Here is an 18285-nt window from a genome sequence, read left to right on the forward strand (position 1 = left end):
GAGTCTGGACTCTGAGCAGGCTTCCCAGCCTAGGAGACCTGGCCACAGGCTCTGTGCAGTTGGCTAGAGGCTTGGCCAGCATGGTCCTGGGTATGCTTCCTTTCCATGTATTCCTGATATCCTTGGTGCCCAGGATGAACCCACAGTCCCTTTGCTTCTATCCCAGAAATCCTCCTGGGTTGTCTTTGATAAACCCTTAAGAGGTAGAGAATCAAGGCTGGAGAGATGGCTCAGTGGTTAAGAGCACTAGCTGTTCTTGCAGAGGAGCTGGGTTCAATACCCAGCTCAACCACATGGCAGCTTACAACTGTCTGTAATTCCAGTTCCAGGGGGCTCTGACACCTTCACACAGACAAATGTACAGGTAAAGCACCAATACACATAAAAATAAATTGTATTTAAAACAGATAGAGAATCAGAAATTCAAGGTCATTCTTAGTACATAGCAAGTTCAAGACCAGCCAGACATGGATAAGGCCCTTTCTCTCTCAAAATACAAATAAAAAACCCAGAACAACAACAACAGCAACAAATGTGCTGGGTCTGGCTGAGCAGTGATGGGATGAAGGATGCTGTGCTGGCTGGCAGCTGAAGACTAGATGCTGAGCTCTCTGGCTCCTTGGTGTCTAGTCTGTGGCTGCCTCTCTGTTCCTACTTCCTATTTCTGTCTTCCTGGCCTTTCTTTCCATAATGTGTTCCATTGGGCATTCTTATGAGAGCTGACATTGGGGTTATGATCCCATGTAAGGCACTTTTCTCTGGAAATCCATACCTTAATTACATCTATAACCAAAGCCTCCTGCTCCAAATAAGATTACATCAAGGGACACATCCTCTTGGAGAGTCACAATCCAACCCACTACAACTCCCCTAAGCCTCCCGACTTCCTGACTACCTTGTGTGGGAAACATATTCATCTGTTCCAGCATCCTCCAGTTTTTTTAAAACATAAAACTCTCCTCTCTATGTGCTCAGCTCAGACAAATCCAAGTCAGGCATGAGTGAGCTGAGCGAGGCTGACCAATGGGCTGGTTGTGTGCCAATTGCTAAGAGTTCTTGCCTAGCATTCATGAGACCCTGGGTTTGGCCCCTCCTCCACATAAACAAGGGTGGTAGCATGCCTGAGACAGAGGCAGGAGGATCAGGAATTTGAGATCATCCCCAGTGGCAATGTGAGTTGGAAGGTGCTCTTTAAAAAAAGATTCCCCGGACTGGGTGAAACTAGGCACTTGCAACTCCTGAGAACCCTTTTCCCTGTGGGTCTGGGGCATCGTGGTGTGCCTGTGTGGGAAGACACTCCAGCTCCCGAAGAAGGGCCTGTGAAAGGACCTCCCGTCCTTGGGAAGACTCAGGGTCCCCCTCTCCCCTGCAGGCTGGGCGGCTCTTCGACCATGGCGGCACTGTCTTCTTCAGTTTGTTCATGGCACTGTGGGCGGTGCTGCTTCTGGAGTACTGGAAGCGGAAAAATGCCACATTGGCCTACCGCTGGGACTGCTCTGACTATGAGGACATTGAGGTGAGTGGGCTGGGCTGGGTGGCTTCTGGCAAGGGTCACACCCGACTAAGCATGGTTCCCTTTCAGGAGAGGCCTCGGCCCCAGTTTGCTGCAAAGGCTCCTCTGACGGCCCTAAACCCCATCACTGGGGAAGACGAACCCTACTTTCCTGAGAAGAGCCGTGTACACCGCATGCTGGCTGGCTCTGTGGTTCTCCTGATGATGGTGCGGGGGCCCTGCCACCCTGTCCCCTCTGCCTCTGCCTTCCTGAGCCACAGAGGTCCTTTCCTCCAGAAAGGCTCCTGTGCTGTGTGCCTCAGGGAAGGAAGGGCCTGAGCCCAGGGCCAAACTGGGCTTTCATAAGGGGTGTGTATGTGCATATTACCATGAGGGGTTCTGGAAGAGCGTCACCATGTATGGTCCAGGGCACCCATTAAACAAGAGAACGGATTCCAAAAATGAGTGTGGGGCACACTAATTCCTTTGGTACCTTCTAATCAAAGACAGCTTAAAAGGACCCCAGCCCTCTCCAGGTACTATGGATCCGAATTTAGGGCTGTTAAGAGGTGAGTGAATGGGGCACAGTTCTCCAACACTGGGTAGGAGGTCAATATACAGAACTACCTGGCATCCTGACCTCTCAGTCCTAACCTGCCCCACCTATGGAGAACCCATGGGGCACAGGCAGCCTGCAGATGAGAGCCCTGGGAAAAGGAACCCGTGGAGCTGCTGTGGACCCAGAGGCCTGTGTAGGCCTATGGCCTGAGGGTGTGGGTGCTGGGTCCACAGCAGGGGCTCAGGACTCTCCTGGTCCTGCAGGTGGCCGTGGTGATTATGTGCCTTGTGTCTATCATTCTGTACCGGGCCATCATGGCTGTGCTTGTGTCCAAGTCAGACAATGCCTTCCTTTCGGCCTGGGTGAGTCTCCGCTGCCTGTTCTTCTGGGGGCTTCCAACCCTTGTCTTGTGCCTGCTCTTATCTTCTGTCCCCTATCAGGCTCCACGAATTGCCAGCCTCACAGGGTCAGTGGTGAACCTTGTCTTCATCGTCATCCTCTCCAAGGTCTACGTGGTCCTGGCCCAGGTCCTAACAAAGTGGGGTGAGTGCTGGCCAAACCAATACAAACATGGACTGATTGCCTCGGACCCATGCTCCCCAAGGAGGTGTCTGCGCTGTCTCCCAGAGACCTCCTTAAAATGGCAGGGGCAGGGAGGGCCTTAAGGGAGAGGGTCAAGAGCGCTCAGCCAAGGGCTCTGCTTCTCCTACCTTCCTCACAAGATCCCTCAAGCTTGTAGAGTTCTCAGCGTGATACTAGAGTCTCCAGAACAAGGACCAGGACCTCCATCAGGTGGACTAGGGATGGGGGCTTAGCTGTGACCAGCTCAGACCACTCCAAATGGTTACCAAGTGTCTGCACATCCTCTGTATCTGTCCCCAGGTCAAGATGCCTCTCCCTCTGCCTCTGTCTCTCCACTTCTCTGTTTCTGTCTTCAACTTTCCCTATGAGCAAACGCTAAGAGGCCTAATCACTTGTCCCACAAGGCCTCGCCTATACCAGCCCTGGCCAAGCAAGGTCCTGAGAAGGGACAGTGCACCCTTGGGGCACATGGACAGAAAGGGAACACAGTACTAAGGGAGGTCTCCAGGTAGGTGCCAGGGGAGTTCTTCCCTGGAAGGGCCACAGGTAGATGTTCCCAGGAGAATGAGTAGTGGAGCTGGAGCTGGTGTAGGTTCCCACAGTTGTGGGACTTTTGGTCCCTTTTCCTCCAACTGACCTTTTACGTTCCTACATTGGTCTTGGCAATTTTTTTTGCAATATAGCTCAGCTCTCACTCAGCCTTGACCAGAAACTATTTGTCCTTGGACATATCCCACCCCCAACCTCATCTACACACACTTTTAAAAAGTATTACATGTATTTAATATGTGTGTGTGTGTGCTCATGTGCCATGGCTTGTGTGTGCTATGGGACATTTGCGAGGATTAGTTCTCTCCTTCCAGGTGAGCTCTGGGGACGGAACTCGGTCTTCAGGCCTGGCAGCAAGCACCTTTATTCACTGAACCACCTCACTGGTCCTGTATACACTATTTTAACGAGGGTGCAAATGTTGGATTTTAGGTTTTTTTGTTTTTGTTTTTAGTTACTATTCCAGGCATTCCTAATTGTATTAGTTACCTTTTTTTTCTTTTCTTTTCTTTCTTTTTTTTTTTTTTGGTTTTTCGAGACAGGGTTTCTCTGTGTAGCTTTTTGTGCCTTTCCTGGATCTCTCTCTGTAGCCCAGGCTGGCCTCAAACTCAAAGAGATCCGCCTGGCTCTGCCTCCCAGAGTGCTGGGATTAAAGGCGTGTGCTACCACTGCCCGGCTCCTTTTTTCTAAAATACCAGAGTGACTTAAGGGAGGAATTATGTACCCCTGATCACTGTTTCAGAGGTGACAGTCCATCACAGCAGGGAGGGTGTGGTGCCCAGGAAGCAAGGAGGGAATACAGGAGAGGATCAGGTGGAATACAGACCCTAGGAAGGACACCTGCTTTTTCCATGAAGGCCCCAACTCCCACCAAATCCCAATAGTATTATCAGCTTATTATTAATCCATCTGATTAGCAATATTGATCCACTGATAAGGTCAGAGTCCTCATGAGCTAATACTTTCTGGAAACAATCCCGGACAGACCAATAGGTGTGTTTTCATAATCCAATTTAACCTAATCACATACACAATCAAGATTTACCACAGCTTTAATCACGTTTTAGGAAAATTTAGAAATTAGAACTTTAGGACTGCTCTATGTTGACCCCCTCCTTTGATGAACTTTAAACTCTCTGGACAACATGGCTTCTTTCTCACCCTGGATGGTGGTGTGGTCTCCTGGGAAGGGGCAGTGCACTGGAACTGGCCAGCATACCCGGGGAACTGAGAAAGCCCCATCTGCACAGAGATGCACCGGACACAGACCTCATTCGAGGATGCCTTCACCCTCAAGGTGTTCATCTTTCAGTTTGTCAACTTCTACGCCTCGCCTGTGTACATTGCCTTCTTCAAGGGCAGGTAGGTGTCGCCTTCTCAACTTGTCACCCTCCTCTGTGGCTCAGCAGCAGATGGAGATAGGTAGCCAGGGCAAAGGACTGAGCGAGAATGACTTCATGGGCTGGGAGGGGACAAGGGGTCAAGTCTGTGCTTCTCCCAGCCAGGCCTCTGGGGGGGGGGGGAGAGGAGATACTCAGAATCTAGTCTCTCACAGCCTCACCACTTGGATCCTGCTAGGTTTGTGGGATACCCAGGCAACTACCACACCTTGTTTGGAGTTCGAAATGAAGAGGTGAGTGTGCTGAGGACACACCCAGCCAGGGAATGGCGGCTAGGCTCCCCCTGTACCCACTGGGGCTTTAACTGGATGCCATTCTTTGTGCCCACCTTCCACCACTGTCCAAGCCAGAGGCCAGGCTTACAGCTGCTTCCCAAGACCCCAGGACTCTACCACATCAGTCCCTGATTCACAACCACTGTCTAGAGAACACACACACCATGGGTCTTTGCCCTACTCTGATTTAACCCAATACACACCCTGGAGGCATCTGAGCCCTTAGGAAGCCCCCCATGAGGGGGGCACTGAGGCCAGCGCCCCACAGCCTCACTGTCCGGGTTCTCCATGGCCGTCCTCTTCCACGGGCACTAGTGTGCTCTGCTTCTCTTTGGGAATCAGGGGAACCTGGCTTCTCAGGCGTGCAGTGGCCTTGGCGGAGGATGGCATGTGGGTTCCTCTGCAGGGGACAGGGCTTCAAGACACCAAACACAAATACCCAGGAGGAGTAAGGAAAGGACCCTGTGTTGCCCAGACACCCAAAGAACTGTTTGACACTTCCGGCCTTGTTAGCTGAGGGCCGTGCGGGATTGATCCGAGGTGCAGGCAGTGTGGTGGGTACATCTGGAGCTGTCCACTGGTGGCTGTAGCGCTGGACGTGGGAGACATGGCGTTCCACAGCCCTTACTGGCCACCAGACCGGAAAGACCCTTCTCTTTTTAGACCTCTCCCCAGGGCCTGGGCCATTATCTCATCTTCACATTAAGGGGAAGGAACTGTGTGGGGAGGGGCAGAGCAACCGGACCCCTACCTCAGGGCCGTACTGTGGCTGCTGTGCCATGTGAGGTAGCTTTCAGCTCTTAGTGAGATGCCCAGCTCAGACTGGCGTAGGTAAGAAAAGGGCGACCACACGCTCTTGCACTGAAATTATTGGAGACCCTGGTTCAAGAATGGCTGGATCCAGGTGCTGCCCTCAGCACTGACTGAGTTCTCAAGGTTTCCCACCTGGAGGATGACATCCCACGGTGTGGCTGAGTTTCCCAGGCATGGCACATGCACTCCTAGAAACTCCTTGGGTCTGACTTTTTTTTTTTTTAAGATTTATTTATTTATTATGTATACAGAAGAGGGCGCCAGATCTCATTACAGATGGTTGTGAGCCACCACATGGTTGCTGGAATTGAACTCAGGACCTCTGGAAGAGCAGTCAGTGCTCTTAACCTCTGAGCCCCTTGGGTCTGACTCTTGACTACCACATCTTGGGTCTTCCCTGGAGCCCATGGCTACAGTTGGCTGAGGAGCTACAGGGCACAAAGTACAGCTGCCCAGTGGTTGTTCCCTCACATAACTGAAGTGAGGTGGAAAGGGCTGATCGCTGCAGTTCTCGAGGTACTCCAGGCATGTCCTGTGGGAGGCAGAGGTGGAGAAGCCACCCGTGAGGCAAAAAGCTAGGTGAGTGTGTGCCTGGTCCCTCCCCACAGCTAACCTGAAGTTGTCCTGCTGCAGTGTGCGGCTGGAGGCTGCCTCATTGAGCTGGCACAGGAGCTCCTGGTCATCATGGTGGGCAAGCAGATCATCAACAATGTGCAGGAGGTCCTTGTCCCGTAAGTCACCTCCACCCTGCCCTGGCAGCTTCTAGGGAACAGGGTTTCCTCAGAGTGCTAGGAGAATGAAAGGGGAGGCAGGATTTGCCATGCCCTAGACCGCCATGTCATACTGTGGGCTTCACAACAGCCTCTCCCGTCTGTTGTTATGGCTGGGGTGTTGGGGAGCCTGTCACCAGCACAGCCTCTGGACAGCTCTGTCAGGGGAGGCCTGGGTTCCTCAGCAGGAGACCACATAGGCCAGCACGTGTTTCCTACCACCACCAACCAGCATGGGAGGGATAAGCAAGAGGAGGCCCCGGGCCTCAGGTTTGACTCCTAACAGGGTAAAGCTCAGTGTCCAGCAGGTGCAGGCCGTGTGAGGAAGCCAATAGACACCTGTGCCCCCATACAATGTGATAAGCAACACATGTGTTCGATGCATGACACCTCACAACCTCTGACAAAGCCTCATACGCACAGGACTGATACCTGCCTCCCAGGTGTGATGCAGCCACATCTATGTGGCCCCAGTATGATGAAGCCCACATACCTGGCCCCATGGCCCCTCCGCTTTCCTGGGACTCAGCTGTTAGCCTCACTAGCTCCTTCCTAGCCTTGCTATGGTTCCACCCTCCAAAGGCTCCAGGGAGCCGGGTTGACCTTCTCGAGGACACGGCAGGAAACCAGAAAGGCAAACTGCATCATGTCCCACAGAGGGGTCCAGGGCCTTGGAGGAGTCTGAGCTGCAAGAACTACAAGTCCCTTGCCCTGCCCAACCTCGCCTGAGGGCAACAGCCCGTCCAGGGTGCGTGTCCTCTCGGACTAGCTCAGTCATCATTGGACGTTTGAGTGGCCATGCCATCCTCCACTTTCTCCCTGCAGAAAACTGAAGAGCTGCTGGCAGAAGCTGTACTCCAGGAGAGGGAAGGCTGGCTTGGGGGCCCACCCAGCACCTTGGGAGGCTGACTACGAGTTGCTGCCTTGTGAGGGGCTGTTCCACGAGTACCTTGAAATGGGTAAGATCCACAATACAGCGACACTGCCCCTGGCCGACCCTGAAATGCAATGTGACATTGAGAAGTGGGGGGGGGGGGCACAAGGGGCCCTGGGAGTCTGGAGAAGAGATGGGGTGGCAGCAGAGCCAGGGGGTGGTAGGGAGTGGTGGGGAGGTGGGGGTGGGGGGCTAGGGATGCCTGGGAGCTGAGGTTGTGTATTAGGGAAAGCAGGTCCTGGGGCATGTGAAGGTAGGTACAGCTGGGCCATGTCAGCTTAGACGGCTGATTTCCTCTAACGGTTTCCTTAGCTGTGAAACTGCCAAGTGGTGGCCCATACCCGTGGCTTGCGGGGTGTGACGGTTTTGAGGGCGGGGTTTGTGCCTGACTAACACAAGGGAGATCTGGCACAGTCATAACTTCGTCAGCAGAACACGCGTCTGAGTTGCCTGGCAACCAAAGCATAACCAGTAACAGGGGCAGGATCACTCTGTGGATAAGAAACCGGGTGGGTTACAGGGAGCGGGTTGGTACTGTGTATCCTGCACAATGGCATCTGAAGACCTCGATAAGCAATTTTACAGACGACCCAGGCTACCCCTGGAGATAAATGGGGAGGATAGTTCTAAAGCCAGGGGCAGGTTTTCCCCGATTTCAGAGGTATTGGGTGGCCATGATCAGAGTAGTGCAGATCAGGGCTCCCAAGCCTAGGGCCAGCCAGGAAGGTGGGCAGTGGCCCTGGCACTGAATACAACCGGAGGGGAGGGAAAAGGGCGAAACCAACTGCTTGGTGCTCTGGTGGGCAAGCTGGGCGTCCCTACGCCATTCCCGCCACGGGTGGTCTGAGAGGCTCCAGCCAGCGGCTCCTCGCGCCCCGCAGTGCTGCAGTTCGGATTCGTCACCATCTTCGTGGCCGCCTGCCCGCTGGCGCCGCTTTTTGCCCTGCTCAACAACTGGGTGGAGATCCGCCTGGACGCGCGCAAGTTCGTGTGCGAGTACCGGCGCCCGGTGGCCGAGCGCGCCCAGGACATCGGCATCTGGTTCCACATCCTCGCGGGCCTCACACACCTCGCGGTCATCAGCAACGTGAGCGCCCGGCTCGCCCGCTGGGTGGGGTGGGAGCCGGGGTCCCCGCTGACGTCACCCGCGCTGACCCCGCGCCGACCCCGCGCCCGCAGGCCTTCCTGCTGGCCTTCTCCTCCGACTTCCTGCCGCGTGCCTACTACCGCTGGACGCGCGCCCCCGACCTGCGCGGCTTCCTCAACTTCACGCTGGCGCGCGCGCCGCCCGCCTTTGCGGCTGCGCACAACCGCACTTGCAGGTGAGCCCGGCGGCAGGAGAGTTCGGGATTCGCTTTCTGTGTTACTCATCCATTCCTCCCCCGATGCCCCTGCTCACCCCCGAGATGTAGGGGTTTTTTTGTTTTTGTTTTTCGAGACAGGGTTTCTCTGTAGTTTTGGTGCCTGTCCTGGATCTTGCTCTGTAGACCAGGCTGGCCTCGAACTCACAGAGGTCCTCCTGCTTCTGCCTCCTGAGTGCTGGATTAAAGGCGTGCGCCACCACCGCCTGGCGTTTTTTTTTTTTTTAAATTTTTTTATTTTTTTGAGACAGGGTTTCTCTCTGTCACAGCCCTGGCTGCCCTGGACCTCACTCTGTAGACCAGGCTGGCCTAGTACTCAGAGATGGGATTAAAGGCATGCGCCACCACCACTCAGCCTGTCATGTAGGTTTTTGTTGTTTGGTTCGAAGCTGTCTCTCTTGTAGCTAAGGATGGCCTCGAACTCAAAAAAAAAAAAAAAAGTTAAAATTTTATGTATACAAGTTTTGGCTGCATGTATGTACATGCCCAGAAAAGTCGTAACAGGGCTTCGGATCCCCTGCAGCTGGAATTACAGATGATTGTGAGCGACCATGTGGGTGCTGGGAATGGAACCCTAGGTCCTCTTCAAGAACAAGTGCTCTAAAACTACCGAGCCATCTCTCCAGCCCCAGGCCTTGAATTCTAATGTAGGCTGACCTTGAACTTCTGGAGCCTGACTTCCACGTGTAGTTTGTGTATTTTTTACCCATGTAGTTGAAAATATACACTCATTTCTTTCTGAAGTATCAGTAAACAAAAAAAAAATTTTTTTTTCCGGAGCTGAGGACCGAACCCAGGGCCTTGCACTTGAACACTCTACCGCCACACTGAGCTAAACCCCCAGCCCTAGTAAACACATTTTTGTCAGCATTTACTTCAACACGTTTGGTAATAGCCTTAACTCTTTTATTATAATAAGTTCACCAGTAGTTACTTAGAAGGTCCCCATAAGGAGTTCTCTCTCTCTCTCTCTCTCTCTCTCTCTCTCTCTCTCTCTCTCTCTCTCTCTCTCTCTCTCTCTCTCATTGTGCACTGATGTTTTCCCTGCATGTATGTCTGTGTGAGGCTTTCAGATCTTGGAGTTACAGACAGTTGTGAACTGCCATGTGGATGCTGGGAATTGAACCAGGTCCTCTGGAAAACCAAAAACCAAACAAACCCAACCATCCCAAACACTGATTCTAGCTTGTAACTTGTAGAACTTGAGTTGGTGTGTGTATTTCATTTGTTGAGTCTTCTTTCAGTGATCTGGTTACAATGGAGTTTGGCACGTTTCACATGGGCTTGAAAACGCTTTCTTAACTTTGGAGCATGTTTACAGAGAGACCCATTAGGCCAGGGTTCCTACTTTATGATTTTCCTCCTTTCTTCCCATTCTCACCTCACTTAACCCATTAGATTCTAATAGATGTGATTCAAAATCTTGTAAAGAATGTAACGTCAGTTTCTCCAGATAGGACTGGTTTTGTTTTATGTATTTTGAAGTTCTTTTTTTTTTTTTTTTTTTTTCTGGTTTTTCGAGACAGGGTTTCTCTGTGTAGCTTTGTGCCTCTCCTGGGACTCACTTGGTAGCCCAGGCTGGCCTTGAACTCACAGAGATCCACCTGGCTCTGCCTCCTGAGTGCTGGGATTTAAGGCATGTGCCACCACAGCCTGGCTTATTTTGGAGTTCTTAATTGCAATGAGTTCATTTTTGTGATTTTTTTTTTTTTTCTCAAAGAAACTGCCTTTTCCTTTTATTCTTATTTTCCCCTTACGTTCTTTTTGTTTGTTTGTTTTGGTTTTCAAGACAGGGTTTCTCTGCGTAGCCCTCGCCATCCAGGAACTAGCAGTGTAGACCAGGCTGGCCTCAAACTCACAGAGATCCTCCTGGCTCTGCCTCTCCCTTACATTCTTAACTACATTTCCCAATGAAGCTCTCCTCTGCACAGTGATCTTCACCCACCTGTTCAGTATTCAATACCCAACCACTCCATCTTCTTACAAAGTGTTGGCTTTGCTTTAAGAAACACACAGAGATAGCTGGGTGGTAGTGGCGCACGCCTTTAATCCCAGCACTCGGGAGGCAGAGGCAGGTGGATCTCTGAGTTCGAGGCCAGCCTGGACTACAGAGTGAGTTCCAGGATGGGCTCCAAAGCTTCACAAAGAAACCCTGTCTCGAAAAAACAAACGAGAGAGAGAGAGAGAGAGAGAGAGAGAGAGAGAGAGAGAGAGAGAGGAGGGGGAGGGGGAGAGGGAGAGGGAGAGGGAGAGAGAAACAGAATATTTTTAGTTATACTTATCAGATTTAATGGTGTATCTTAACTGTGGCTGTAACTGTTCTCTCTTCCATCATGTGGGGCCTGGGAACTCTGGTCATCCCTCTTGATGGCAGGTGCCTCTCCCTGCTCAGCCACCCTGCTGGTCCTGCAGTGCTTCTTAGGTATCGCCCTCTCTCTGAGCACTTTTCTTCCTACTGAAGTACATCTTTTCAGGAGTTTCTTCAGGAAGGATGTACGATATGTAGGTAAGGGTTTTGTTGTTATTTTGAGACAGAGTTTTGGTATTTAGCCCGATTGCCCTGGAATTCACTATGTAGACTAGGCTGGCTTCAAACTTGCAGTGATCCTCCAGCCTCAGCTTCACATGTGCTGGGATTACAGGCATGTAGTTCCATGCCTGGTCAGTTCTTTATATTTTTTAAACTTTTTTTTTTTTGAGCTGAGAATCCAACCCAGAGCACTCTATCACTGAGCTAAATCCCCAACCCCAAAAGATATTTTTTCTACTTTTTTATTTTTCTATTATCAGCTTGATACAGTATAAATTCTTATCCTAATTGTGAAATGTTTCATTGAGACTTGCCCAGTAATTGAGTAAAACCAAAACTTATTATAAGCCACAGTCATCCTAGGGTCCCCCCTGCTATATAGCCTCCCTGGTTCTGTGGGTTGCAGTCTGATTGTTCTTTACTTTATATCTAGAATCCACTTATGAGAGAGTACATACCATGTTTGTTCTTCTGGGTCTGGGTTACCTCACTCAGGATGATTTTTTTCTAGTTCAATCCATTTGCCTGCAAATTTCATGCTGTCATTGTTTTTCTCTGCTGAGTAGTACTCCATTGTGTATATGTACCACATTTTCTTAATCCATTCTTCAGTTGACGGGCATCTAGGTTGTTTCCAGGTTCTGGCTATTACAAATAGCGCTGCTATAAACATAGTTGAGCATGTATCTTTGTGGTATGTGAGCATTCCTTGGGTATATGCCCAAGCGTGGTATGGCTGGGTCTTGAGGTAGATCGATTCCCAATTTTCTGAGAAACCACCATACTGATTTCCTCAGTGGTTGTACAAGTTTGCATTCCCACCAACAGTGGAGGAGTGTTCCCTTTGCTTCACATCCTCTCCAACATTGACTGTCATTGGTGTTTTTGATCGTAGCCATTCTGACAGGTGTAAGGTGGTATCTCAAAGTCCTTTTGATTTGCATTTCTCTGATGATTAAGGATGTTGAGCATTTTTTTTTAAAAGATTTATTTATTTATTATGCATACAGTGTTCTCCTTGCATGTATGTCTGCAGGCCAGAAGAGGGCACCAGATCTCATCACAGATGGTTGTGAGCCACCATGTGGTTGCTGGGAATTGAACTCAGGACCTCTGGAAGAGCAGCCAGTGCTCTTAACCTCTGAGCCATCTCTCCAGCCCCTTGAGCATTTCTTTAAATGTCTTTCAGCCATTTGTGATTCTTCTTCCCAAAAGATATTTTTGTTTGTTTGTTTTTTGAGACAGGGTTTCTCTGTGTAGTTTTGGTGCCTGTCCTGGATCTCGCTCTGTGGACCAGGCTGGACCTGCCTCCTGAGTGCTGGGATTAAAGGTGTGCACCACTGCTGCCTGGCCTCGAAAAGCTATTTTTTTTTTTTTTTTGGTTTTTCGAGACAGGGTTTCTCTGTGTAGCTTTGCGCCTTTCCTGGAACTCGCTTGGTAGCCCAGGCTGGCCTCGAACTCACAGAGATCCGCCTGCCTCTGCCTCCCGAGTGCTGGGATTAAAGGCGTGCGCCACCACCGCCCGGCTGAAAAGCTATTTTTATGTGTGTGTTTTGCCTGTGTGTATGTTTATGTACAACATGTGTACATTGCCCGCAGAGAAAGATCAGAACAGGGCATCTGGCTGGGCGTAGTAGCAAATGCCTTAATCCCAGTACTCAGGAGGTAGAGGCAGGTGGATCTCTTATTAGTTTGAGAACGGCCTGTCTACATAGCAGGTTCTAGGACAGCCAGAGCTAGATAGTGAGACCCTAATCGCAAAAAACCACATGCATGCATGCACATGAGCATGTACACACACACACACACACACACACACACACACACACACACACACAGAGAGAGAGAGAGAGAGAGAGAGAGAGAGAGAGAGAGAGAGAGAGAGAGAGAGAGAGAGGCGAGCATCAAGTCCCCTAGAACTGGAGTTATAGTCAGTTGTGAGCTACCCAGTGGATGCTGGGAACTAAACCAAGAGCTCTTAAATGCTAAGCCATTCCAGCCCCTCAGTCCCTACATGTATAGAAATATTTCTCTGCATCCTTCTCTTTCAAATATCAGGTATACATTACAGGTGAAGTCGTTTTGCTTGTATCTCAGGAAATAGTATTCTTTTGTGACTTGCTATGCCATCCCTGTTTAAAAACTGACTCAAACGATGAGAAAGGATGGTATCTTAGCTACGGTTCCTGAGGCTTCAGCCCATGGCGGGTGCCCCACACCAGTCCTTTCTCCTTCCCTCCATCTCGTTCCTTTTTTATTTTAAGACAAAGTCTTTACTGCTCTACTATTTCAGTGACGGTCTTCTCCCTGGACAATGGGATTGCAGGCCTGCCACGCCTCACTTGTAACTCTTAACGTTTCCATCAGCAGCGTTCACAGATAGCGCTTACGGTTTCTCCCTCATTTTCCTGTGTTTCACTAACATGTCTGTTGGGGTAGGGTTGGTTTTAAAGTTTCTCATTTAGTTTCACAGTGTGCTGTTGACCTAGAGTGATGTCTTTGTTCTGGAAACATATGTTTAATTAATAAAAAATAATTTATAGACAGTCTTACTGTGTAGACCAGGCTGGCCTCGAACTCACAGAGGTCCACCTATTTCTGCTTCTGAGTGAGCACAGGGAAAAGTGTGTGCCACTCTGCCCAGTCATTTTATTCCTTTAAACAGTTTGTCTCTATGGAGCTAGCCATAGAGTCTCTCAATTTCCCCTCCCATCTTGAATACTCTCAAGTCCTTTGCTCTCGGCACTACGTTCAGAGGGGATTTCCTCACTCCTGCCTTACATACTCCGTCTTTTCTGTTGCACCGAGTTTAGCCATGCCAAGCTTATCCCGTCCATCCAGGACTTGTTAGACTCCTACTGCTGGGACAGAACACCTGACATAAACAACCCAGGAGGTTTCTGAGGCTTCAGTCCATGGTTGCTGGCTGCTGTGTTTTGGGGACATGGGTAAGGCAGAAAAGGTGTGCAGAACAGAAATGCTCATCTGATGGCAGCCAGGAAGGAGAAAAGATATCAGGAGGCTGGAGTCTAAGCACACCCTCCAAAGGCGTGGCCGCAGTCAGCTGCTTCCCCCAGCTAGGCTCTACTTTCAGTACATGAACCTTCAGGGCTGTTCCAGATCCAGACTATAACAGGGACGTTGCTTTCAATGATAAAGTTTTTTGGTTTTTGTTTTTTTTTTTAATTTCCCCTGAGACAGGGTTTCTCTGTGTAGCTTTGGGGCCTCTCCTGGAACTCACTCTGTAGACCAGGCTGGCCTCAACCTCAGAGATACACTTGCCTCTGCCTCCTGAGTGCTGGGATGAAAGGCGTGTGCCACCACCACCCAGGCCCAATGAAAACGGGTTTTTTAATGTTCAAGATTTCACCCCTGCCCCACCCCACACAGTTCCCTGGTGAAGCTTTTCCTGGAGTGGAACTTATGAGTATGTACCAGAGTGGAACGTCCATCTTTACCATGTGACAAACACAGGAAGACATCAAAAGGCAGGGTGGTCTGAGGTAGTGCAGGAGCTGAAGGCTGCATGTCTGGTAGAGCAGCGGTTCTCCACCTTCCCAATGCTGCAACCCTTTAATACAGTTCCTCATGGTGTGGTGACCCCCAACCATAACATGATTTCTTTTTTAAAGATTTATTTATTTATTATGTATACAGCATATGTGACTGCAGGCCAGAAGAGGGCACCAGATCTTATTACAGATGGCTGTGAGCCACCATGTGGGTGCTGGGAATTGAACTCAGGACCTCTGGAAGAGCAGTCAGTGCTCTTAACCTCTGAGCCAACTCTCCAGCCCCCCATAACATGATTTTCATTGCTACTTCGTAACTGTAATTTTGCTGTTATGAATTGCAAATATCTGTGTTTTCTGATGGTCTTAGGCAACCTCTGTGAAAGGGTCATTTGACCCCAAGAGGTTATGACTCACAAGTTAAGAACCACTATGGTGCCAGGCCATAGTGGCGCATGCTTTTAATCCCAGCACTTCGGAGGCAGAGGCAGGTGAATCTCTGTGAGTTCAAGGCCAGCCTGATCTACAGAGTGAATTCCAGGACAGGACAGCCAGGGATACACAATGAAACACTGCCTTGGGAAACCAAAAAAAAAAAAAAAAAGGAAGAAAGAAAAAAAAAAGGAAGAACTGCTTTGGTAAGGGAGTAGAGCCGCTGCTGGCTTGTAAGATTCCATCTTCTGGGTGTAGGTAATGGACAACATTTGTAGAAGTCTCTTTGGGCTGTTACATCTATTAAAGACATTTGCAGCTTAGCCCAGTGGGGTGAAAGGACAGCCTTTCCCACCCACTCATTCAGAACTTCACCAGTTAAAGATACTGAGTCCCTGTTTGGGGGTAATTCCTGTTTCAGAGAGCATTGCCAGAAAGCTGGTCTGTGGAGAGCTCCCAAGAGGCAGAGAAGGAAAATGGAAAGGCTGATTCTAGATGGACCACTTGCCAGCTGGAGCTCAACCCAAGAGCAGTACCCCGAGTCTTGTGTCTCCTGCAGGTACCGGGCGTTCAGGGATGATGATGGACACTATTCCCAGACTTACTGGACTCTCCTGGCCATCCGCCTGGCCTTTGTCATCGTGTTTGAGGTATCCAAGACCCCTGAAAGCTCTTCCAATGACTGCCATCCCCCTCCCCTGCTGGCCCCTGTACTTAACATGATGCCCCTGACTTGCTTTGCCTAACACGGGAAGGGTTAAGACCAAAAGAACCCCCACTCTGTCTTCTCCGCTCATCAAAATTCTCTGCACCTTACTTGCCGGCCTCTGCCCCTGGCTCATGGGCTAGCTAGCCACTGAGTGCTCTGAGGATTGCAAGGTGCTATGGGGACCTCTGAAGGGCCGTACACCCTGGTCTCTGTGGTCTAGGCCTCTGCTCCTCCAGCAGTTCCACTCACCTGGGAGCCTGGCTGCCTAAAGGCTAGTCTGGGCTTTTGTTTTACCAAGGGCTGGGGCCGGGGTGGGGCTTCTACCGCCAGCACGTGGTGTTCTCCACTGGCCGTCTTCTGGATCTCCTGGTTCCTGACATCCCCGAGTCGGTGGAGATCAAGGTGAAGCGGGAATACTACTTAGCTAAGCAGGCCCTGGCTGAGAATGAGGTGAGCATCCAAGGCCTGACCCTCATGCTCTCAGGCCCTATGACTAAACCGTGGACCTTAGTTCCCACCTAGTCAGTCCTCGCAGCACATCCACAAAGTGGGCAAAGGATGGGGGGCGGGGGCGGTTATAGTCACATCTATTCTGTAGTCACCCTGACAACTCACTTTCTTCAAGACAGGCTCTCCTTGGAGCAACAGGAGCGAAGGATGACCAGCTTCCAAGCTCAGAGTCTGGGCCTTCCAGCCTAGGGTCTTAGAACTAGCAACCTCCTCTCCTCCATCTCTGAGGTCACTCTCACCTCTGAGGGTTACTGGAGGCTGACACACTTGCCTGGAAGACTGCTGAAGATGTAGTAGGAGACAGTTCACTGTGCATGTCCTTGGAGGCCATGGCCATGCTCCTGGCCCCAGCTCAACTTACCCCTCCGCTTGGTTTAGAATAACCAGGCCCCTGGCTGCCAGTCTTCAGCTCATACATACTGCTTGGCCACCACCCCTACTAGGTATTCCTTAAGGCCACCCAAATGGAGCAGCAGTGCTTAGAGACATCTGTTGACCTTCAGGGGCCTATCCCCTACTGCCGTTCCTAAGTCCCTGAGCCAATGGCTTGTCTCCCTTTATCTCAAGGCAGAAGGGCTATCTGGAATGCTGGCTTCTGTGGCTCTCCTTTTCACAGTGCTGGCCATTGTACTCAGAGAATCTGTCCTTCCCTTGTCTCAGCCAGGACTTCCTCTTATCTCCAGTAGGAAGGATCCCTGCATGCCTCTGCATGTGACCAGGAGGTGGCTTTACTGTTGACATATCCTCCCACCCCCTGTCCTCACCCTTAGGCATAAGTCCTCTGTCAGCTGAGGTTAGACTCTGGGGTCCCTGCCTCCTCAGGGATTTACTCAGTTATTTGCAGCATTCCTTGTGATAGTGTCGGGTCCGACCACCCCTCCAGACCCACCCTCTGCCTCTCCTCACATGGCCATTACACATCTGCACATCTGGCTCAGACCCGATACCACACCCAGGCCACAGTAGGAAGCCTGTGCCTGCTCTTTCTTGCATACCTAACTACCCAAGGCCTCTGGGTTCTGGCTGTCTTGGCCTCTAACCTGACAGATCAAGGGCCTCTGCAGTACCTAACCCCTTTGTCTCCCGTGGGCCTTCCGGTGCTGGGCCAGGGACTCAGCACACAGCGAGCACAGAACAGAGAAGGCTGTGGAATGAAGCCTTACCCCTTACAGTGGAGCTGAAAAACAAAACAAATCCAAACAACTAGATTTCTGTGACACCTAGTGGACCTTTTCCATTCTCCCTTTCTTTGTGTTTACATACAACTACTTTTCAAATTGGGTACAATTTGGGCCTTTTCCCGTTGCTTGCCTTCTGTCAGCTGGGTTAACTGATGGCTAATTCCAGTTATTTCCTATCCACTCATGACGGGATTGGGTCTTTCCTCCTCTCCTGCCATTCAGCCACACTGGAATAAAGGTCTAAACGTCAGTGCTTACCTGTGCTTATTTCTGTGGGGCTATTAGGACTCACTGAGAGAAATACGCAGTTTTGGAAGGGCTGTGAAGCACACACATTTCCTTTGAAAACCTTTTTCCAAACCATGCTCTCATCCACATACCCACTGCTTCACTTTGGCAGCTCCTGGCCTCAGATGTGGCTCTGTGCGTACTCTGGCATTTGACATGGGACAAGGCTGCCCACTGAAGCTTGCGTGGCTGCTGGAACCTAGCCAGTTCAATGAGTGCATTTGCCGGGGAAAGCCTTACTACACAAGCCACATGTGCTTTCTCCAGGCTGTTTTGTCGTCATGATCTTTAAAACCTATTACTGTGTGTATTTAAGACCTGTGGGTAAGTGTGCCACAGTTCATATGCTGAAGTCAGGAAACACCTTTTGGGGCCAGTTCTTGCCCTG

The 18285-nt window shown here is 50.6% G+C and overlaps 1 protein-coding gene across 5 annotated transcripts in view; it reads left to right on the forward strand.

The window, feature by feature from the left end:
• The window catches only part of Ano7 (anoctamin 7), a 36649-nt gene extending 18790 nt beyond the window's left edge, over nucleotides 1-17859 (forward strand). For 4 of the 5 annotated variants that reach the window (XM_037210144.1, XM_037210143.1, XM_037210147.1 and 1 more), the window contains 13 exons: nucleotides 1373-1516; nucleotides 1583-1720; nucleotides 2315-2413; nucleotides 2492-2594; nucleotides 4433-4544; nucleotides 4761-4815; nucleotides 6304-6401; nucleotides 7266-7399; nucleotides 8256-8461; nucleotides 8554-8696; nucleotides 15769-15859; nucleotides 16249-16368; nucleotides 16548-17859. In XM_037210144.1, the coding sequence (XP_037066039.1) occupies nucleotides 1373-1516; nucleotides 1583-1720; nucleotides 2315-2413; nucleotides 2492-2594; nucleotides 4433-4544; nucleotides 4761-4815; nucleotides 6304-6401; nucleotides 7266-7399; nucleotides 8256-8461; nucleotides 8554-8696; nucleotides 15769-15859; nucleotides 16249-16368; nucleotides 16548-16625 (1521 nt within the window). In that variant the 3' untranslated portion in view covers nucleotides 16626-17859. Of the gene's footprint in view, nucleotides 1-1372; nucleotides 1517-1582; nucleotides 1721-2314; nucleotides 2414-2491; nucleotides 2595-4432; nucleotides 4545-4760; nucleotides 4816-6303; nucleotides 6402-7265; nucleotides 7400-8255; nucleotides 8462-8553; nucleotides 8697-15768; nucleotides 15860-16248; nucleotides 16369-16543 lie in introns of all 5 variants that reach the window. The other variant, XM_037210146.1, reaches the window with a different exon arrangement.
• Nucleotides 17860-18285: the final 426 nt, after the last annotated feature.

Source organism: Peromyscus leucopus, chromosome 13, assembly GCF_004664715.2.
Source record: "Peromyscus leucopus breed LL Stock chromosome 13, UCI_PerLeu_2.1, whole genome shotgun sequence".
Taxonomy (NCBI): Eukaryota; Metazoa; Chordata; class Mammalia; order Rodentia; family Cricetidae; genus Peromyscus; species Peromyscus leucopus.